The sequence below is a fragment of the Setaria viridis genome, chromosome 6 (assembly GCF_005286985.2).
Source record: "Setaria viridis chromosome 6, Setaria_viridis_v4.0, whole genome shotgun sequence".
In the NCBI taxonomy this organism is placed as follows: Eukaryota; Viridiplantae; Streptophyta; class Magnoliopsida; order Poales; family Poaceae; genus Setaria; species Setaria viridis.
In genome coordinates this window covers 31,139,863-31,163,692 of record NC_048268.2, presented here as the reverse complement: position 1 = coordinate 31,163,692, position 23,830 = coordinate 31,139,863, and the positions used below count along the sequence as shown (strand labels likewise).

Genomic DNA, 23,830 nt, shown 5'->3' with positions numbered 1-23,830 from the left:
GCCTTTTGATGTTATGTCGTTTCACTCGCATTATTATGCTCCACCACCAAAATGACCATCTTTTGACTGGCCAAGGAGATCAGTCCTGCATGTTCAGGAGATCATCTTAATCATTGCACAAATCTACCGAGAAAATCGCTGTCGACAACGATCTTCAAGAACCATGGGCCATGAAGGGACCTCCTACAAGCTTGCTTGATGGCTGTATATTTTTTGCTACCATCCAACAAAAGGGCTAAGATTCCTCGGCCAATTGCCTTTGTCTCCTGAGTATTAAAATGCTCATATATGTTTATGGAAAGGACTATGGTATTTTCTAAATCAGCAAGTACACCTGCGGTGAAGAGAGATCATTTGCTGCAAATTTGTTAGGTGATAGATTGCAATATGCCATTTTTTCATCTCAAGAAAAGTCTTGCACAGATGTTCGGTTGGCTTCACAAAGGAATGTTGTGCGTTGCATTCTTTAAAAAAAAGTGAAACAGAGAATTGGAGTCAACATTAGTTTGTCTAAATTGGAACGCTCCTTTCATAGTCTTACAAAATTCAGTATATGTTAAAATTTTAAAATCTGGCTATCATTCAGATCCGCTGAATATATGTATAGCACTGGAGTCAAATTTAATTTGTCTAAAATCAACAAGTACACCTGGCCTACCACCTGTGGTAAGGAGTAGTCATTTTTTGCATTTTTTTGGAGTTCCGAGTCGCTGCTAATTTGTTTGGTGATAGATGCTCTTTCAAGTCACAAGAAAAGCCTAGCATCTACATTCATGGTTGGCCTCACTAAGGACTGTCACACGTAGCCCAGTGTTCCTAAAGAAACAGAGCACTGGAGCCAACTTTAGTTTGTCTAAATTTGGACAGTCTTTTTGTGTAGTCTTATGAAATTCAACTTGGTTTAAAATCAGTTACTGATTAATTAATGAGAGGTCAATAGAGCAACCTGCAGTATAATTAAATTTTTAAATGAGGCTGTGTCATATAGAACCCTGAATATATATAACATTGGAATCAACTTTAGTTTGTATAAGTTAATCCTTTTAAGAATTATATCCAAATTGGAGTACTCTTTTAATGCAGTCTTATGAAATTAGCCTTAGTTTAGAATCTTCAAAAAGTGGTTGATGAATGATGAGAGGTCAGTAGACCAACCGCCGCATATGCAGGTTTTTAAAATGAGACTACTTTTACACAGCCCCGCTGAATATATATATCAGCTAAAAGAAGCTATTGATTGCTTATGGTGTCTGGAAGAACTGAAACTGAAGGAGTATCCATCCTTAATGACATCTCGGATAAACAAATGAAAGAGGACTATTCGTTGTGTCTGTTCTTGTTCATTGTGTCTGGAGAATTTCATCTCTATGACACCAAGACTGTATCATCATCCTACAAATTTCCAGTACACGCCTAAAACAAGGGCAATCACTTTTCATCCATGCACTAATGGCAAAGAGCACTAGCAGAGCTCCTAATGGCCAATTACCTTTGTCTCCCAAATATTAAAATGCCAGTATATGTTTATGGAAAGGACAATTGCATTCTCAAGATAAACAAGTACACCTACTATCTGTGGTGAGGAGAGGCAATGTGATGCTATTTATTAGGTGATATATGCATATATGCCATTTCGTCGGTGCAAGAAAAGTCTAGCATCGATGTTCTGATGGCCTCACAAAGGAATGTTGTAGCATTGCTATCACTTTTTTTTTCCCTCCATTTTTTTCGAAATATTTTTCCTCCATTTTGGAACACAGAATGGGAGTCAACTTTAGTTCTCGGAATTTGGACAGTCCTTTTATAGTCTTAAGAGATTCAACTTAGTTAAAAAAATTAAATGTAGAATAGTTAATGGAAGACTGGAGCAAATGTGGTATATATAAACTTCTAAAATGGGCCTCAATCAGACAGATCCCTGAATATCTAAAATTGCCTGCAATTTTTTTAGTTTTTCATTTGCTAAGTACGTGTTTATGGAAAGCACACTTGTATTTTTAGAACAAGTACACCTACTATCTCCAGCGAGGACAGGTTCAGAGTTTTCATCTGCTTCAAAGTATTTAGAGTTTTCATTTTCTGCAAACTTTTTTGCTGATAGATGTCCTTTCTCATCGAAGAAAGGCATCTATGTTCATGGTTTGCTTCACGAAACAATGTCATACATGGCATTTTGGAACTTTTTTTCTTCTAAAACATAGTGTTGGGGTCAACTACTGTTTGTCGAAACAGGGACAGTCTTTTTCTTTTTGTATAGTCTTAAGAAATTCAACTTAGTTTGAAATCAACTGTTGATTAATTAATGAGAGGCTGATAGAGCTCTAGTATATGTAAACTCCTAAAATGAGACTTTATCATATAGATCCCCTGAATATATGTAGCATTGGAATAAACTTTAGTCTCTCTAAATTGGCCCTTTCAAAAAATGATGTTGTCAAAACTGGGAGCATTGTGAAATTCAATTTAGTTTAGAATCTTCGAAAAGGGATAGATGAACATATGAGAGGCCAGTAGAGAAACTGCAGCGTATGTAAATTTTAAATTGAACTCCTTTAATGCTGCTCCCCTGAATATATTTAGTAGCAGAAAAGAAGTGCTTCATTGCTTACGGAGTCCGAAAGGACTCAGACTTTTAGTTGAAACCGGATGAGTATCCATCCTTTTATTTATGAGATTTCAGATAACCAAAACAATGAGCACCAGTCGTTGTGTCTTCTCGTATTTTTTAATACGCTCATGCCAGACTGGATTGCCTGAAAAGTTACCACGGATGAAGACCCGTAAAAACCAGTTTCAGAAATCCTGTAATAGATGCCCTTTGAACCAGAAAAACAGCTGATCAAGGTCTGCACGCAGTAAGAAACAGCAGCATATTTGTGGGAATATTCGTTGAGAAAGGCCTTGCCTGAGCAGCTGTTGGAGAGTTGCTCCAACACAAGAGTTATGCTTGCCAGAGTCCGATTGATGATGAAGGTAGCGGGCAGCTGGGCTGAATTCGAGACGTATGGCTTTCCTGATAAAATTGGAGCCCAACAAGAAAATGAAAAGGCTCCCACAAAAAGCCTCAGAAAAAAAGAATGAGAAAGCTATTAAAAAACAAAAATAGGGACAAAAAGAGATGCTATAGTTAAGCTTAATTCCTTTTTTATTATCTCGACGAAGCTTCCCTAGCGTCTCTGAAACTGAAAAGTAGACATAAAAATATAAAACAGTATGCAAAGCTATTGACTTTCAGCCTTCATAGGACGCAACATAGGCTATGGCAAGCAGAAGTCAGAAGAGGCTAGCAAAGGGCATCAAATTTAATGCAAAGGCATCTTTCCATGTGAACCGGCCTAAGTTGACATAGTTGACAGATGTATGAACAGGTGAACTTGGCAATTCTTTTGTTCTTTCTTTTATTTGTTTCATTATTTGTATTGTAAGAGTATCTTAGCAATCCAAACCCAACCCGGCATTTCTACCCAAACTGACAAGCCATTCCATAAGCAATTGCAGCTGCTAGAATCAAGAAAGACGTGATTCATATAGGTATAATAATCGAAGATCGAATCGATGTTTCAACAATTTCTGTTCGTCCAACAATTATAATTCATCTGTATGACACTATAACTGTATCATCATCACCCCCCAAATTCCCAATGCAATACAACACCAATGCCTCCTAACAATGGCAAAGAACAGAGACACAATTCTGAATCTGAAACAGTAGACTAGTAAGCAGAGTAGCGCGGCAGCATTCATCGTCGACGAAGCTGTGGTTATTCAATCCGGTGGCCGAGTACACGCCACCGCCGGCGGTAGGACGAGGCGGGTCAGCGGTTGAGGAAGTCGCTGATGACCTTGTCCTGCTCGACGGCCTCGTCGCAGCACGGCTCCAGGAGGTGGAACGTGTGGCCCTTGTCGGGCGCCTGCCAGATCGCGGCCTCCCCTTGCCAGCCGCTGGCCTTGAGGCGGTCGTGGTAGGCGCGGCCGCGGTCGCGGAGCACGTCGCCCTCGCCGACGCAGACGAGCACGCGGCCGCACGCCAGGGTCGCCAGCGCGGGGGCGCCGTCCACGAAGGGGTTTATGAGCGGGTCGTCCTCGCCGGTGGTGGTTGGGCACATGACGCGCCACAGGGAACCCAGGCTCTCGCGCGCCTCCGGGCTCAGGTCGTCGGAGGGCACCTTGTCAGTGCCCAGGAAGTAGGGGTGGATCAGGACGAGGCCCCGGATCTGGGCGCCGTGGGGCAGCCCCTCCGCGGCGACGCGCATCGCCATGTGGTGCGCGATGTTGGAGCCCGCGCTCTCGCCGCCGAGGTAGAGGCGGGCGAAGTCGGCGTGGCCCGCGACCCACGGGTCCCTGTTGCCGCCGTCGTTGGGGGAATCGGCGAGGTGGGAGACGACCCAGGCGAGGGCCTCCCAGGAGTCGGCGTAGGCGGCGGGGACGGGGTGCTCGGGGGCCAGGCGGTACTCGACGGAGACGACGAGGACGTTGGCGAGCGCCGCGAAGCTGTTGAAGTAGGCGTGGAAGGTGGGGTTGAAAGCGGAGCCGAGGCAGAAACCGCCGCCGTGGTAGTAGACGAGGACGGGGAGCTTGGTCGCGGGTGCCCCGTCCGCGAGGCGTGGGAGGTAGAGGCGCGCGGAGACGTTGGGGGAGATGACGACGTCCCGGGAGGCGACGCCGGTGGCGGCGTCGGTGGAGGCGGCGACGAACTCGGAGCCGAAGTAGCGCTCCACGCGGTTCTTGTAGATGCGGATGCAGGGCATGGACTCGTAGACGATCTCGTCGTCCGCCGAGGCCGGCGGCGGGGCGACGGGGGCGGCGGCCATCGCGCGGCGGAGGGAGATCTGGACGGGGCAGGCAGCGGTGGTTGCTGGGCAGTTGAGGGGGAGGACCCTGCAGGCTGCAGCAAGCAAAGTCGTCTAGTCTTTCTGTGATCGGGGAATGGGAAGTTGACGCTGAAATTGTAGGTGGCCGTATTACCTGTATATTAAAATATATTTATCTTTTTTTATATTCCTTGTACTCCAAGTCATACTAATAAGAGAGGGTTATCTCCTCATCAAGGTGTGTGGTGTTTTTCCATCTACTTCTCTACATGGTATTACGAGATTAGATCGTGGGCCTCCTCTTCCTGCACCTTCCCCCTGATCCGCACAACCCTAGGTGGCGCCCTCCTGCTACGTCGCCGCCACCCACCCTCCGCTGCACCTCCCCAACCGGCTTCCTCCCCTCCTCGACTGGCTCCCCCTTGATCCCTCGACCGGCTCCCCTCCCCGTCCCCCGGTTGTGCACCATGTCCTCCACCGACTCCTCTGTATCCCGCGACACCACCAGTTCGGCTGCTAATCCTGTGCCGCCCTCTGCTACCAATGGTGGTGCATCTGTGCCGCCACCTGGCACCGGCGACTCCTCTGGCGGTGCACCCTAAGCTCCTCCTGCCGGCGACGCGCCCAGCAACGACGGCGGCGGCTTCATCATGTACCCGGTGCTGCCGCCCGCCATCCACCCCTACGCCACCGTCTTCGTCAAGTTTCACGTCCCCGTGACGCTGACGATGAAGTCCAACGCCTACTCTAGATGGGCGTCCTCTGGCGGTGCACCCTAAGCTCCTCCTGCCGGCGACGCACTCGGCAACAGCGGCAATGGCTTCATCGTGTACCCAGTGCGCCTGCCGTCCACCCCTACGCCACCGTCTCCGTCAAGTCTCACGTCCCTGTGACGCTGACGATGAAGTCCAACGCCTACTCTAGATGGGCATCCTTTTTCAAGTCCATGTGCGGCAAGTTCGGCCTCAAGTCGAACATCGATGTTACGGTGGTGCCCCGCCCCCTAGAGCCCGACTGAGATCAAGCGGATTGCTGCATCCGCTCCTGGTTCTTCGGCTCCGTCGTGACTCCGTCCTCAACCTCGCCATGATCGACGACGATTAGACCGCTTGGGATCTTTGGCTCGCCATCGAGGGCCTCTTTCGCGCCAACAAGCAGTCCTGGGCGATCTTCCTCAGCCACGACTTCCACTCCATGACATAGGATGAATCCCCAACTTGTCCTGAACCTTCTCCGTGACCTCAACCCGCGCTTCTCCAACACCGCCGACGACATCACCAACTCCACCACCAACTTCCCGTCCTTCGCCTAGGCGCGGGACATGCTCACCCTAAAGGAACTTCGCCTCGCCAACGAGGAGAAGGTCTCCAACTCCACCGCCCTCCTCGCCGGGACCTCCTTGTTGTCTTTGTCCTCCGGCTGTACGGGCGGGTGTCGCCCGCCATCTGGTTTATGTCCAGACTAGCGGCGGCGGCAACAGTAGCGACGACCGTGGTGGCGGTAGCGGCGGCAAGAAGAAGTGGCAGAAGAAATGCGGCGGCGGCTTCCAGGCACTCCCTGGTGGTAGCAGCTCTCACGGTGGCGGCCCCCACAGCCCACCAACCCCGTGGTTCTGCTTCAGTCCAGGTGCCGGCTCCTACGGCGCCACGGGCTTCTAGCAGGCTGGCGGTTAGCATCCGTCGGGTGGTGGGGGCTGGCGCGCCGGCACCCCTGGTCTCCTCGCCCCCCCATCCGCAGGCCCACGCCGCCTACGCCCCTGTTCAGGCGCCCACTCAAGCATCAACTTGGGACCAGGCGGGTCTGGTTGTTGCCTTGAACAAGATGGCGCTGCAGAACGACGGTTGGGTGGTTGACTCAGGTGCATCCGACCATATCGTCCTCGGATGGTATTCTTCTTTCCCAATTTTTTTCTCCCTCTCACTCCTCCATTACTGTCGGTAACGGTCACACCCTTCCTGTCACGTGTTGTGGCAACTCCACCCTTACCACACCCACCTCTCACTTCCGTCTTAACAATGTCCTTATTGTTCCTTCTCTGATTTGTAATCTAACTTCTGTTCATCAGTTTACTAAGGACAATAACTGCACCATAGAGTTAGACAAACTTCATCCATTGCTTGTAATAAAGATAGTCATACTCAATGTCATTCATGTCAGTTAGGGAAACATGTGCGGTTACCTTTATCCCATTCTAGCTCTTGTAGTTCTGCTCCTTTTGAGTTAGTACACTATGATGTTTGGACTTCTCCCATAGCTAGCATCTCTGGTTATCGTACTACCTAGTCATTTTGGACGACTTCTCGCATTTTTGTTGCACGTTTCCTCTAGTTCACCAGTCTGAAGTCGCCTCACACATCACTGATTTCTGCGCCTATGCTCACACGCAGTTTAGTCTTCCTTTTCAAAGCATCCAAGCTGATAATGGGACCAAGTTTGTCAATAAGACTCTCACATCCTTTTTGACTTCTCAGGGTATCCACTTGTGCCTCTTGTGTCCTTACACTTCTCCCCAAAATTGGAAAGCCGAGCGTGTCCTACGCACCTGTAACACCCAAAATTCCATCATGAAAATAATGTAAGCAACTCGGTCTAGTTTTTCGTGCTCTAAGGATTAAATAAATTACTTTATTTAAATTACGGTCTTTAAATAATTAAAGAGCACTTGAAATAATTTTAGAAGCAATAAGTGCTTGGTAGAGTTTTTCTTTTCTCTTTTATTTTAGCTTTTGTTTGAATGCTTGCTTTTGAATTTCAAAAGAATTTGAATTGGATTTAGAAAACTTCAACTCTATTTAAATTCTCAAAATCCTCCACCTCTCTTTCCTCTCCTTGGGCCGAAATCCCTCCTCTCTTCCTTTCCTTCCTTCTTCCAGCCGGATGGGCCTATCCGCCGGCCCATCTCCTTCCCCCTCTCTTTTTCCCCTGCGCAGGCCCATCTTCCCTTCTCTTTTCTCTTGGGCCGCCACCTCCCCTCTCTCCTTTTTCAACCGAATGGGCCCTTTCCACCAGCCGGCCCATTTTCCTTTTCCTCCCTCTTTTCTCCTTGCGCCGGCCCAGCTCCCCTTCTTTTTCTTTTTGGGCCGCCACCTCCCTTTTTCCTCTCCCACCAGCTGGCCCAAATCGGCCCAGCCGGCCTGGTTCTTCTACCTCCAGGCGCTTGAAGCGCCAGGGACGCACGCACGGGTGCCGTGCGCCTCCTGTGCGCCGCCGGCCGGGGCCCCCTCGCCTCCGGTGTCCCTTGGCCTCCCGAGCCCCTCCACGACCTCGCGACGTCTCCCCTCCCCCACTCCCAGCCTCAAACCGTCGCCCCCTCCTTTCCTCTCCCCGGAAACGGCCGCGCAAAGCTTCAAAGCCATTAATGGCCGGCCGTCTCTTGATCTCTCCCGGGAGCCCCCTCCGCTCCTCCCCGAGGCCTATAAAGGTCGCCATCGACCTCGCCCGGAGTTTCCCTTTCCGTTTTGCTACTCACCCGCCACTCTCTCGCACCGCCGCGCCGCCGCCCAAGTCGCGCCGCCGCCCGTAATGTCGCCGGTGAAGTATCTGTTCTTCTCCAGTGAGGCCCTCTCCTTCCTTTCCCTCCCTCTCTCCCTCCTCTCCCCCACCGAGGCGCCGCCGCCCGCGCGCCGGCGAGCTCGCCGCCGGCGAGGCCTCCCTCCCACACCGGCGAGACCCCCTCCCCGTCGGCCATGCCCCTGTGTGCTTGGTTGCCTGTTGGAGGAAGAAGATGGAGTTTTTGCGATCTAGTCCCTGAACTCTCTGTTATTCCTTTTACTTAATTCTTGTGTCTTGTAAATTTTCCAGAGAAGTCCCTGAAGTTCCTGTATTCTTTTATTTTAACCCGAGTCATGTCATTTTGTAGATCTAACCCTATGTTTCTCTGTTTTCGCATGTTCTGTTCAGTATATATTTCTAAAATTCCATGCTAGCCCCTGAAGTATATAGTTAATTCTGTTTTAGCCCCTGAAACTTGTTTATCTCATATCTTCTTCGTTTTAAATCCTATTTCAGCGATTCTCGCGCTCACGCGATCGTCTCTGCATGAACGTTAGATTTAGGAATTTGTTGTAAGCCTTTGCATATGTTTGTTGTACTGTTTTAATTATTCTTTATTTGTTTGCCTTGTGTGATCGTGTAGACGACGTGACGTTCGCGGAGGAGCAAGTCCAAGAGCAGCCACCGTTCGAAGAAGAGTACTCCCAGTTTGCCGAGGAAGGCAAGTGGCCTTCTCCCCCTGCATGTTCTTTTTGTCCCAATAATATCATGATTAAGCACTTTACTTATTTCTTGTATGTGCATAAATTTGACGGGAATGCCTATTAAGGACTTACCTAGTTTTAATCCTTATTCCTTGAAAACCTGTTTAATCATGTTGGGTAGACTTGCTAGTCGCTTAATTTGGGTTGGTAATGTCTTAATAATGAGAAGAATGTTAATTATGCTTTATTTATGTTGCTATACATGTTTAATTACAAGAACACTTGTTTTAATCAGAACATGGAGAACCACCCAAGAAAACAGTACAACCACAACATCACATGGCTCTGATCTTAGCCGAATAATTAGGCATGTAGTTAGCTGGTGGCTTTACCGAAAGGGCAAGGAGGGGGAAGGTGTTGGGTGCACGATCCGGAGCAGTAGCCTTCACTAAGGTGCTGTCTCATTAACGGGTTGTGGTCCGCATCGCTACTGAAACTCTAGCGGGCTACCAGTTATCTGCGTGTCTTTGTAAAGGCTTCGTAGTGGACCCCCCAGCCACTCACCAAAGGAAGTGTTTAAGGGCTTTGCAAACCCGGGCGACACGGGGGACCACGAGTTGTGGGTAAAGTGTACGACCTCTGCAGAGTGAAAACTGATATATCAGCCGTGCTCACGGTTAGGAGCGGCTTGGACCCTCACATGATAATTGAACTTAAAGATGAGATTAATCTGTGTTACCTTTACCTTTGGGTTATGTTAATGTTTTATGCTTAATTGGGTTGGTATAAACTTACATCTAGTAATTAGGTGCTGCTAATAAAAATTTGACCAATTAAAACGCTAACCGCTTAAAAGCCTTGAGCCATTTCCTTGTGAGCCTTGCATGTTTCCCCCACCTGCTGAGTACCAACCATAAGTGTACTCACCCTTGCCCAAACGCTGTTCAGAAGCTTGTGATGACGGGTGGTTCTTCGACGACTTCGAGGAGTTCTAGGCAGGCGGTCCACCAGTCAAGCCTGTGGAGAAGCTGCGCTGTGTGTGCGTGCGTGTTAAGTTATCGGTGAACGATTAAAGACCTTTGTGTCTATCATGCTGAGTGTAATAAAGTTCCTACTGGTTTATGTACGTTTTTGAGCACTGTCTTTGATGTATTCACTGATGACGTCAACATATGTGTGAGAGCGGATCCTGGCACACATATGCGATGCATTCGGTTTTATCCAGAAACCGGGTGTGACAGCACCCTTAATAATGTGACTTGCACATTGCTCATTCACACCTCCATAGTTGCCCCATACTGGGTCAAGGCGCTCGCCACCGCCACCTATCTTCTAAACTGACTCCCCTGTTCTGCCGTTTATAATGACTTTCCCTACCGCCTACTCTACTCCCAGCCTCCCGAGTACTCTCACTTGCGTGTCTTCGGTTGTCTTTGCTACCCCAACCTCTCAGCCACGACACGCCACAAGCTTCCTCCTCGCTCCATAGTCTGTGTCTTCCTCGATTATCCCTCCTCTCACAAGGGGTACTGCTGCCTTGACTTGTCCACCTGTCGAGTCATCATCTCTCGCCATGTTGTCTTCGACGAGTCCATCTTTCCCTTCTTCTCCCATCCCACTCACCCATCGCAGCCCGACTTCCTTTTATCGAGCCCCTTCGATGTTCCTGCTTCCACCTCGGTCGCTCCGTCGTCAGACGTTGAGCAGCCGTAGCCCTCACCAGTTGTTTTGCAGGAACTCACCAACGATGACCTTGCCATCCTGTTCCACGGGCCGACCGTGTACCCCGCTCCTGAAAGGATCTTGTGATGCCTAGAGGAGGGGGGTGAATAGGCTCAATTGGAATTTTCCTGAAAAACTCGCAGCGGTATTAGATCTATCGGAACTTCCGACGCAGTGCCGGAACTTCGATGGATCGGAATTTCCGGTACTGGATCGGAACTTCCGACAGGATAAAGTGAGCTGAACGAAATTCAAAATGCAACCTGATTCTGCCAAAACTATTTGAATCAAAAGATAGTAAATGAAGCGTAGAATCTACTCCATGGATATATATGCAAGGAACAACTCAAATATATAGATCGGCTAAAAACGAGCTTCTAGGCAAGACTTAGAATGAAGAACACAATAAGTACACGAGACAAGGATTTGTTACGGAGTTCACTCTCACTAAGAGAGCTACGTCTTCGTTGAGGAGCTCACAAAGAGCCGGGTCCTCACTAATCCTTGTACCTCCCTCAATCAACCACAAAGAAAGATTGAGTCACTTACTATGAATCCACGAAGGATGGGTGATACAAACATTCCCGAGCGCACCACACAAAGAGGGCGCTCAAACGGGCGACGCCTAGCCGCCTAGAAGCGAGCTTCAATAGTAACAAACATGAATCGACACCGAGGATGCTTGAGGTGCTCTTGAGATGAACTTCTTGAACTTCCCACTCAACCCTCAAGTCCCTCACACTCTCAATCTCACTCTCACCCAAACCCTAGCTCAAGAGCTCAAGGATTGGGCTCAAAGGGGTGAGGTTATGGAGTATTCAATGCTATGGGAGTGTTTTGGCTTGAGTTAGGTCAGCAGCACTGAATTGGGGGGGGGGGCTGAGGGGGTATTTATACCTAGCCCCTAAACATAGCCGTTATAGATAGGTTATGTACATGTCTGAACTTCTGACACAGGGTTGGAACTTCCGACAGAGTTAGCTCAGGCGAGCACAGGACCCCTGTCGGGAGTTTCTAGAAACACCCGACACTTATCGGAACTTCCGACACTTTTGAGTTAGACGCACAGAGATCCTCTGTCGAGACTATCTGGATACTTCCGATACCTGTTGGAACTTCCGACAGGCACAGAAATGCTGAGGTATAGGTTGTGTACGTGGGAGATTTGTGTCTCTCAAAAGGTTAGTTAGTATCTCAATAGAGCACCTTAGCATCTTCAAGCTATCCATTCGCATCCCCCTTTATAGTATGACATTTCTAAACTCAAATTCAAAATTAGAAATAACAAAAAGAGACTTCTTTTGAGCTTAACGCCATATTAGCCTTGCAATAGGGGCTCTTTGAGAGTCTTTTCATACACCTTTGCATTCTTTTGAACTTAGTACCTGTTAATCACTTAGTAATTGTGTTAGTCCCCTAACTATGCTAGTCATCAACACCAAAATCCACTTAGGGGGCCAAATGCACTTACAATCTTCCCCTTTTTGGTGTTTGATGACAACACAATTAGGAGTCACAAGAGAGATATAAATACTTCAAAAGCAACTATATAGATGAGCTCCTTCTTAATATGTGCATGAGAAGATAAATGGCCTCAAATGCTAAATGCACAAATTGAGTGGGCTCCCCCTATATCCTTGCAAATGGGGGGTGCAAGAGTGTGTCAAGAATATCAATGTGATGCATATGACAAGATGGGGCACTTCAACAAAAGTGAGAAAGAACATTACACCACACAAGTCATAAACAACTCATCACAAGCAAATAGGAGTCTTAAGCCACACTAGCATAGCAAATGAGTCTTACAAATTTAAAAGTTCACTTGGCACACTAACCATTACACCACACACATAAATTGTCTTACAAGTCCACAAGCCACTAGATAAGATAAAGACAAGCTAAGATAAGATCCATCCATGGTGAGCGTCACTCCCCCTTTGGCATCAAGCGCCAAAAAGGGGAGGCCCTACCATCGGCCTTCACTCGTCGGCGTCTCCCTCATCATCATCATCATCATCTTCATCTTTGGGAGTGTTGGCTTCGGGAATTTCTTCCTCTTTCTCCTCACTAGACTCTTCCCGTCCACCAAAATCTTCTTCCTCCATATCACCTTGGGAAGCCCCAAAGAAGATCGAGGGCTGCCCAAACTCCTCCCAAGGATTATAGAACACTGGTGGTGGAGGAAAGTCAAGAGGAGCACGAACCAAAGAATGTGAAAGATCACTTTTAGCCATGAGCTCCTTTTGCCTCTTCTCTATCTTCAAGAGCTCTTCATCCATGTATTTCTTATGGGCATATATTTCATCCGCATTGTGCTTTGCCACATTGAAGCACGCAAACAAACCTTGTGAGATAAAGCTTAGAATACCTTTCTTCTTAGGGGCACGAGAAGGACCCCTAGAAGTGGATGGCCTAGACGAAGAGGGCCCCAAGGAAGGACCATCTGAAGAAGAAGGTCCATGAACATGTGAGGGTCCTTGAGAAGAAGCCGGAGGTCCTTGAGATGAGCTTGGAGGCGGAAGGCGAGTAGCATGGGAACCAATCCTCAAGAGCCTCTCAAGTTGACCCTTCTTTGACCTATAGATCGGATGAGCTTTGTCAGTCAAGATGTCCAAGTGTGTCACTTCTTTGATCATAGCAAAAATGTACGGGGTATAGTGACAACTCTTCTTTGGAGAATAAGAGCAGATAATGATTTCCTCCCAAATGAAATCAAAGACATTGAAGTCTTCTTTGCTCGGATGCATCCATGCAAGTATATTCTTAGACATATTTGAAATATTATCCGAGTCTCCACCTTTGGGACAAAGCGTGTACCGAAACAGTTGATTCAACGGGCGATAATACGGTATCATCCCCTTTATTGTGCCATGCTCAATAGGTCCATATGCAATATCATACATAAATGCCATTTCTCCATCTTCTAACACATTCTCATCATGAATCTTTGGACCATTGAGATAGGGTCCTCCATAGCCAAGAATGTGTGTAAAGTGCCCATGTGAGACAGACAATGGCTTCCCTTGAAGAGTCCAATGCGTAACTTTGTTGGGCCTATCAATATAAAGAGTGGCATAGAATTGGGCCACCACTTCTTCGTTCCAATCTTGATTAAACTCCATGATTTCGCGAAGAAACTTATTATTGCAAGCGTCATTGACTTGACCAACAACCGACAAGTCTACATCAAAGAGATAGTCCCAATCCATAAACTTCATCGCCATGGTGGGACGTGACTTGCTAAGGATGACAGACTTGTACCAATCTGCATGAAAGCGAAGCCAAAAGCGCACATTCCCATAAATTCCTTCTGATACTTAGAGGGGTCATCATACCTCAAAACTCGCACATCATGCCTCCCTTTCATATAGTCCACGGGGCGAAAAGGAGTGTAGCTGGGCCTTTCATGACGAGTAGGCTTCTTTACCCTAAGAATGACTGACTGGAGAGCATCCAAATTGCTATCTTCATTATCGTCCAAATGAGCTCCCAGAGCGGATGCATTTTTTCTGCGAGGGGGAGGCGCTTGGCTAGAACCTGCAACAACACTACGCTTCCCCCTTCCTCAAACTCAGGCAGGCACCTTGGGAATAGTGTTTCTCTTTCCACCTCTTAGAGCTATTGGTATGTCATCATCGGACTCGGTGCAGGAATTTGATTGGATTTCAGGACGATCTTCTTGCCTTTTGCTTCTGCTTTCACGAACCATCTGACAGGACAAAGAGAAGGAGTGATTGATGGATTAGAAAGGATGCACATGGACTGAGATGTCAAAACAATAGACATTTATCGGAACTTTCGATACAGTGTCGGAACTTCCGACGCATCGGAACTTTCGATACAGTGTCGGAACTTCCGACGCATCGGAAGTTCCGATACTCTATCGGAAGTTCTGACAGAGCCCAATTTCAACCTAAATCCATGGGATTTGAAATCTATCCATCCAAAAAGTTTGATATTGCATGTAAAGGGTCTATGATCATCCTAGAGACCATCCCTAAAAGATGAACCTCTAACTCCTAGGGCATTGAGAGATCGGACGCTGGGGATTTAAAATGAGTTACCTTGATGAATTCCCATGCGGATCGAAGGATACAAAGGGTGGATCAGAGGTTCCGATAAGTGGGGAATCCAAAGAAGATGATCCCTTGAGCTTTTGATGGTCCAAACTAGAAATTGCCCAAGGGGTGGAGAGGAGGAGAGAGGATGGCATTGGTTTAGAAACCCACGAGGCTTGTTGGAAGTTCTGACGCGTCATCGGAAGATCCAACAGGAGAAGGGCTGATCAACACAGGAACCCCGTCGGGACTTCCCGGAAACTTCCGAGGGGTATCGGAAGTTCTAATACACCGTCAGAAGTTCCGACAGGATAAAAGAGATCCAGCAGAGGGTACCTGTCGGGACTTCTTGGAAACTTCCGAGGGGTATCGAAAGTTCCGACACGGTATCAGAAGTTCCGACAGGTGCAAAAAGGCTCCAAAACGATAGATTTTGAGATGGATTTCGATTGAGATCTCTCGATAGATGGTTTATGAACATGTAAGACATCTTGACTCAATAGTGATCAGCCAACAAACAACATTACATTACAATGATCACTTGAGCCAAGATTTGATCCGAGGATCAAAAACCAAGTTGAAATAAAACGCAACACAAATAAATTCATTTTTCCTATCTAGGCAACAATCAAGTGTGTGTGAAATAAGTTAAGCCAAGTTACGAGAATCCAAGATATTTAGTTCATTCCTCAAAGCACAAAACCTTTGCTCATCTAGAGGCTTAGTGAAGATATCGGCAAGTTGCCTCTCAGCGCTTACATGACGTAAAGCAATATCTCCCTTAGTCTCATGGTCCCTTAAGAAGTGATGTCTAATATCTATGTGCTTTGTTCGAGAGTGTTGCACCGGATTTTTAGCTAGCTTGATAGCACTCTCGTTATCACACAAGAGTGGAATCTTACTAAACTCACAACCGAAGTCACTTAATGTTTGCTTCATCCACAAAAGTTGGGCACAACATGCACCGGCGGCCACATATTCAACCTCGGCGGTGGATAAAGCAACCGAATTTTGCTTCTTTGAGCTCCATGACACCAAGGACCTTCCAAGAAATTGGCAAGTCCCGGTGGTACTCTTTCGATCTACTTTGCAACTGGCATAATTCAAATTGGAGTAGCCAAGTAAATCGAAAGTGGAGCCCTTGGGATACCATAAGCCAAGGTTAAGAGTGTAAACTAAAATCTAAAGATTCTCTTAACAGCCATTAGATGACATTTCTTAGGGTTGGCTTGAAATCTTTCACACATGCACACACTAAGCATTATATCGGGCCTAGATGCACAAAGGTAAAAAAGAGAGCCAATCATGGAATGATATACCTTTTGATCGACCGGCTTTCCTTCTTCATTGAGATCGAGATGTCCATTTAGCGCCATTGGTGTCTTGATGGGTTTAGCGTCGGCCATGTCAAACTTTTTGAGCATATCCCTTGTATACTTGGTTTGACATATGAATGTCCCTTCCTTCATTTGCTTGATTTGAAATCCAAGGAAGAACTTCAATTCACCCATCATGGACATCTCAAACCTTTTGGTCATCATACTACCAAATTCTTCACAAAACTTTTCATTAGGAGAGCCAAATATAATATCATCGACATATATTTGGCAAACAAATATATCTTTACCAACTTTGTGAATAAAGAGAGTAGAATCAGTTTTGCCCATCACAAAGTCATTCTTGAGAAGAAAATCCTTAAGGCATTCATACCATGCTCTAGGTGCTTGCTTAAGCCCATAGAGCACCTTATGGAGCTTGCACATATGGTTTGGAAACTTTGGATCTTCAAAACCCGACGATTGTTCAACATACACCAACTCGGATAGGGGGCCATTCAAAAATGCACTCTTCACATCCATTTGATATAACTTGAAATCATGGTGAGTAGCATAGGCAAGTAATATACGAATTGACTCAAGCCTAGCTACGAGTGCATAGGTTTCACCAAAATCTAACCCTTCAATTTGGGTGAAACCTTTTGCAACTAACATTGCTTTGTTCCTTGTGACCACACTGTGTTCATCTTGCTTATTACGGAAGACCCACTTGGTGCCAATCACGTTTTGCTTCGGTGTTTCCACCAACTCCCATACCTCATTTCTAGTGAAGTTGCTTAGTTCCTCTTGCATGGCCATCACCCAATCCGAGTCTTCAAGTGCCTCTTCTACCTTGAAAGGCTCCAAAGAGGAAACAAAAGAGTAATATTCACAAAAAGTTGCCAAACGTGAATGAGTAGTTACCCCTCTTTGAATACTTCCAATGATGTTGTCAATGGGGTGATCCCGTTGAACGTTTTGATGAACTCTAGGAAAGAGCACTTGTGATTGTCGTTGAATAGTTCCATCATCATTGTCTTCAACTTGTGGATTGTCTTCTTGAGATTGACTACCTTGTTCTCCCCCTTGATCAATGCCATGATCTTGATCGTCACCATGATCTTGACCTTGATCTTGGGTTTGTTGAGAGCTTGGTGGTTCAACTCTTGTTGATGATGATGGATCATTATTGATGTTCTCTTCCGAAGATTGAGCTTCAACTTCACGTGGCCTCACTTCACCTAATCCCATCCTCATGATTGATTATCTTGGTCGTTCTTCATCATCTACAAGGTCTTTATCAACTTGATCTACTTGAGAGCCGTTGAATTTATCAAAGATCACATCTACCATGATCTCAACGCAACCGGTGGTTTTGTTGAAAACACGATAGGCGTGTTCGTTAGTACCATAACCAAGTAGAAAGCCTTCATCAACCTTTGGTGCAAACTTTGAGCTTTTGGATTTCTTGTTAAGGATGAAACATTTACTCCTAAAAACTCTAAAGTAATGCACCTTGGGCTTGTTATCGGTGATTATTTCGTAGGAAGTCTTGCCCAAGTACTTGTGGAGGTAGAGGCGGTTGATGGCATGGCAAGCGGTGTTGATTGCTTCGGCCCAAAAGATGTCAGGGGTCTTGTACTCCTCAAGCATGGTTCTTGCGGCTTCGATCAATGTTTGATTCTTCCTCTCCACGATACCATCTGGTTGAGGTGTGTATGGAGCGGAAAACTCATGCTTGATTCCTTCTTCATCAAGAAATTCTTCGACATTTGTGTTGCGGAATTCCAAGCCATTGTCACTTTTTATCTTTTTTTATCTTCAACTCATATTCATATTGAGCTCTTCTAATGAATTTCTTGATGATTCCTTGGGCTTCAATTTTATCTTGCACAAAGAATACCCAAGTGAAATGGGAAAAGTTGTCAAAGATAACAAGACCGTATTTGTTGCCGCCAATGCTTATGTAAGCGATGGGTTCAAACAAGTCCATGTGTAGAAGCTTCAATGGTCTTGATGTCGTCATGATGTTCTTGGCGGGATGTGGAGCTCCAACTTGTTTTCCGGCTTGGCATGCGCTACATATCCTATCTTTCTCAAAGATAACATTTGTTAGTCTTAGGATGTGATCGCCTTTTTGAAGTTTGGCCAAGTTCCTCATCCCAACATGGGCTAGTCGGCGATGCCAAAGCCAACCCAAGTTAGTTTTTGCCACTAAACAAGTCTTAGGCTCAACTTTATACATTGTGAAATCAACAAGATAAAGCTTGCCCTTCAAACGACCCGTAAAAGCAATAGAGGAATCCTCCCTTTTAAAGACGGTCACACCCTCATTAGTAAATAGACAATTGTAGCCCTTCTCACAAAGTTGTAAGACGGACAACAAATTGTATCCCAAGGATTCAACTAAATAAATATTAGAAAGAGAGTTGTCATTTGAGATAGCGATGTTACCCATTCTAATTACATCCCCTTTACTATTGTCTCCATAGACAATGCTTTCTTTGGGTATGTCATAATGCTCTAGGGATGAAAACATTTCCTTCTCCCCGGTCATATAATTTGAACATCCACTATCAAGCAACCATGAAGTTCCACCGGAGGATTAGGCCTACAAAACAAGTGAAGCTTGGAATTTAGGTACCCAAAAAGATTTGGGTCCTTGTTGGTTAGAAGGATAAACTTTTGGAACCCACACACTTTTAAAGATAGCCTTTTTAGTGTAGGCACCAACATATTTGACCACTATTTTACTATTGTGGTCCATTGTTGCCATGTAGCCGGTGGTGTAGTTGGATGAGGGCTCATATGCAACCACCTTATCCTTTGACCTAGTCATGGACTTCTCCATGACACTTACCTTGGTGGTTACATTGGCCATTGGCTTGACTTGAGTTGTGCTTGTCTTGGTCTTGCCATGTGCCATGTCCATCAAGTCACCAAGGTTTGCACCCTTGTTGAACTTGATGACTTCCTTACCATTTACCACCTTGCGGTGATTTACCTTGCTTCCCTTGTAATGTCCAAGCCCGTCCATATACCTAGGATGTCTCCCATCCTTATACTTGATCTTAGGCTCGGGTTTGGTGTTGCCTTCATACCCTTGTTGCACTAGCATGTTCAACCTCTTTATTTGAACATCTCTAGCCTTGATTGAAGCTTCTAGCTTAGCAATGTTAGCAACACAAGCATTCATATCAAACTTGTAACATCTTGAGCAACCTTCACTAGTGGAGGCCTTGGGGTCAAGATTTGCCTTGGGATTGACTTTGAAACTTTCTCAAAGAGTACTATAGTTAATTTCAAGGTCTTTATGTTTGACCGTCAAGCATGAGAAGCTTTCTTCAAGTTCACTATGAGTGGCCTTTAGGGAAGCTAGAGATTCATTTGCCAAAGCAAGCTCCTTTGACATCCTCTCACATGAATCATTAGCTAGAGACAGGTCAATAGCTAATTTTTCACCCTTAGCCTTTTCTTCGACTAGAGACTTCTCTAAGGCAAGGTTTCTCTTCTTTTCAAGGATGAGCAAGTTTTCTTGCCTATTGAGGGCTCTTTCTTTTTCTCCAATTTTTTCAATAGCTTTTTAATTTCCTTGTAACCTTTCTTACCAAACTCTTTTATCATATTGGCCTTAAGTTTTTCTTCCTCATCATCTAGTTCATTTTGAGCATTTCTAGAGATAGATGAGGAGATGGATGAAGAGGATGTGGTGTTTGATACCTTAGTCCCCTTTGCCATGTGATAAAAAGGAGCGCCATCTTCATTGTCAAAGATATTGTTGAAGAGTTTTGTTGGTGTAGTGGGGTGGAGTATGGCTAGTGTTGCCATACCTTCTTTGTTATCTTCTTCATCGCTAGAGTCCCATTCTTGACCAACATGAGCTTGACCTTGATACTTCTTCTTATAGTCTTTGCTCTTATCCTTGAACCTCTTCTCCTTCATTTCCTTCTTTTTCCTGTGCGGGCAATTGGCAATGAAGTGACCGACTTCCTTACACTCATAGCATCTCCTTTGTGAGGACTTCTTCCTATCATCACCACTCTTTTTGAAAGCCTTTTTCTTCAAGAATGTCTTATAGTTCCTAATAGCAAATACGGTCTCTTCATCGGTGCTTCCTTCTTTTCTTGAGTCTTCCTTCTTTGCCTTGAGAGCCTTGGGGCTTGATTCACTCATAGTGTTTGGGCTAGCACTGAGGGCTAAGCTCTTGTTCATCCTCATACTAAGTGATTTTGCCACATCTGTCTCAACCAACTCTTGATGCAAAATCTCACCAAGGAGTTGATTGGGAGTCTTCATCTTGAAGCTTGGATCTCTTCTAATCACAGTGGCAAGTGTTGGATTCCTTGGGGTGAATGCTCTAAGCATCTTCTTTGTAACCTTGTGATCATCCCAATCCATTCTCCCAAGAGTTATAATGTCCGATACAAGGAGCATTAGTCTATCGAACATTTGAGTCACGGTTTCTTCTTCAAGCATGATGAAATGCTCTAATTCTCCGTGAATCAAATCCATGTTCCCTTCTCTCACTTGGTCGGTTCCTTCATGAGCTTTCTTGAGTGTGTCCCAAATGACCTTGGCAATTTCAACGGACCGAACTTTGTTGAACTCTTGCGCACACAATGAGCCGGTGATGTGTAACGCTCGTGGAATTTACCAAATTAAATCACTCGTTAAAAACTCATTTCAAAATTTTTTTTCCCGACCGTCGAGCTCCCGAGAAATGATTTCCTTTCCGCCGGACCCGCCGTCCCGGCACCCGACGTCGTCAACCCTCTTTTTCCGTTCCCCGCAAATTTCGCCGCGTGCCGGATGGAAGACCGCCGCGCGTGCCCGCGACCATTTCCGCAATCGCCGCCATCTATTTCTTTTTCCTTCTTTTCCTTCTTTCCTTTTCTTTCATTTTCCTTCACTTTCTTTTCTCCCTTTTTTTTTCCTCGCACCAACAGCTCCTTGCTTTCTTTTCCTTACGTACTGCATGCATGCATGCATGCATGCACCGTTTCTTTTTTTCTATTTTCTTTTCCTCCTGGAACTTGGTGCTGGCCGCATGCACCATTTCTTTTTTCTATTCTCTTTCCCCTGGGACTTGGTGCTGGCCGCATGCACCGCTTCTAGCTCCGCACACATGCGCCTGGTTCTTTTCCTTTCTTCCCCCCTGCTGCATGCTCCAGTACATGTCGCATGCTCCAGTGCATGTCCCCTAGTGCCTAGCTTTTCTTGGCGCGCGTGCACTTCCCTCGGCCCGTGCCTGGCCCCAACGCTAGCCCCTGCACCTCTACTGTTCGCATAGCTGCTGCACGCCACCTCCTGCTGCCCCCGGTCCCACCTACACAATGCACACACCCCAGCACACTTCTACCTAGCGCCTAGCTCCTTCCTCGCATGCGCCCATGCTCATCCACGCATGCACGTGTTGCGCCCGGCCACTCCCGTGCTGGAGCGCGCTCGCTCCTCCGCACCAGTCCACCCGGCCGCGCCCGCGCGCCTGCGCTCGCCCGCTCGCCCGCGCCCGCCTGCGCACCGCACGCCCGGCCTTTGGCGCCTAGCGCCTGGCCGCACGCGCCGCGTCGCCGGCCGCCGGTCGCCGCCGTCCCACCGCACGTCACGCCGGCCATCACCTCGGTGGACTCCCTGTGCTCCTCGTCGACCGAGCCACCACGCGATCCACGAGGACGTCCACTCCGGCACGCCACCGACCGGAAATCCGGCCGCCATCATCACCTCCGACCTTCGCCCGCCCCTCCCGTCGCCTATAAAAGGGGCCGAGGCCGGCCGCCCCTGCCACCACCTCGCCTCGCCTCCTAGCTCGCCTTCCCCTTCTCCACCGACCCTGTGCGCCGCCGTCAAAGCTCTGCCCGCTGCCCTTTTTCCCCACGCCGGCCCCCTCGCTTCCCATCGCCGAATCCCCAAGCTGAGGGTCAAAATGGAGTCCCCTCGGTCTCCTCTACCTCCCCCGCCGCTTGGTCTCACCGCCGGCGAACTTGACTGGCCGGCCCACCACCGGGTTGCCTTCTATCTCCCTGTACCTGTGCTCCAGGAAGAAGAAGGGGAGAATCCCCTACAATTTCAATCTAACCCCCTCCTTTCCTCTAATTACAAACCAGCCCTCCCACCTCTCTCAAAGAAGTTTCACGAATACGCCCTTCCACCTTCCAGAAAAAAATTATAAATAGGTCCCTGGTTCTCGCAATACTTCGTTAACCCATCATTTCATGCACCAAACTTTCTCCGATCGATCCCAAATTCGACCACGGCCTCCTCTCATATATCTCCACCGAGGCATATCCAAATTTCATGAAAATACCCCTCCTACCTATTTTCCGTTCACATTTCCTGTTCGGAGCTCAACGGGTAAAATCTTTTTCCTTTTTATTTATTGTGTGCTCGTTTGTGTGTGCCGTAGATCGCGGAGTACCCGAAGAGGAGCACGAGGAGGAGTTCGACCGCGAGCCCGAGCCCGAGGACCAGTACCGCGAGCAGAAGCTCCCGGAAGGCTTTGAGAACGGCAAGTTCAACCTGATCCTTTGATGCATATTTAATACCCAGCTTTTCTAACACAACCTATTGGCCTGTTTTATAACATGCATATTGTTTTTATTGCAAGACATGGTTGGATAGCCACCCCTTGATTGTTATGATTATTCCTTGTGGTCCCATATTTATCTCTAAATATGAGTTGCTCTGTTTAGATGATGAATACTGCTAGAATGCTTAGGAACTCGTTACCCAAATTCAATCATGACTACACTTGTTTATGCGGAAAATAAATGTGTGAGTGTGTTTAACTGAGGAGTTGGGTTTTCGGGTGTAAGATGAAGTGGTGTGTGGATGAGATGGATGGGCGTTTCTTGTGTGAAATGCCGAATTGTTGAGCTCGTACCTTAGTGGTTGAGCAAAGTTGGGAGATATCCATCTTGTCATGGCTAAGGACCGAGTTGATGTGTCATCTTGCCTAATTCAACCATCGTGCAACCACTCGACCGTTGTATGGGCAACGGCTTAGCTTAAACCCCACTAGCTAAACTGCTAGGCTTCAGGTGTGCTGGTGAGCGACGGGAGCCCATGGAAAAGGACTAAGCTCTGGGTGACTTAGGTCCCGGTTTCGGCCCCGTGGATGGGTCGTTAACCCCTTGGGTGCTTCCGTGTTGACTAGTCAGTGTTGGCTAAGGTGGGTAATGGCTTTGTTAGGATCCGCACCGTCAGTAAGGTGATCGTGATGCGGTACCCTACTTGTGGGAAAAGTGTACAACCTCTGCAGAGTTAAAACCTATCCGGGTAGCCGTGTCCACGGCATTGGACGAGTTACGGCTTGGTCACATAACTAGCATTTGGAGATGGTTGGTTTTTATGGTGTGTGTTGGATTTTGGAAGTGTCCGGCAGTTGTGCCGTGCGCTATGGCGGACGGGGAGTCCGGTAGCGATAAATTTGGATCCTTTGTGTAGGATCAACCCCACTTAATGTTTCGGTTACTAAAGAAAATGTATTGTGAAAATTCTTTGAAATAAAACCCTGCATGTGTCAAAAATCTAGCTTTATTGCAAATCAACCTTAACCATACCCTTGTTGAAACCCATGCATATTATTGTTGTATCCCCCCCGTGGATGGGGTTGGACTTGTGGAGTACTTTTGTACTCACCCCTGTTTTGTTGCTTCAGAGGAGGATCCGGACTTCGTCGCCGAGGATCTCGAGTAGGAGGTTGCGTCTGCCCCCAACGCTGCCTGCGG

General features: G+C 47.0%; 1 protein-coding gene across 1 annotated transcript; it reads right to left on the bottom strand.

Moving 5' to 3' along the window:
- Positions 1-3,502: 3,502 nt before the first annotated feature.
- Positions 3,503-4,943, bottom strand: LOC117859585 (2-hydroxyisoflavanone dehydratase). Its single transcript, XM_034742717.2, has one exon. The coding sequence runs from the start codon at positions 4,809-4,811 to the stop codon at positions 3,816-3,818; it is 996 nt and encodes a 331-aa protein (XP_034598608.1). The 5' UTR covers positions 4,812-4,943; the 3' UTR covers positions 3,503-3,815.
- Between the last annotated feature and the right edge of the window lie 18,887 nt (positions 4,944-23,830).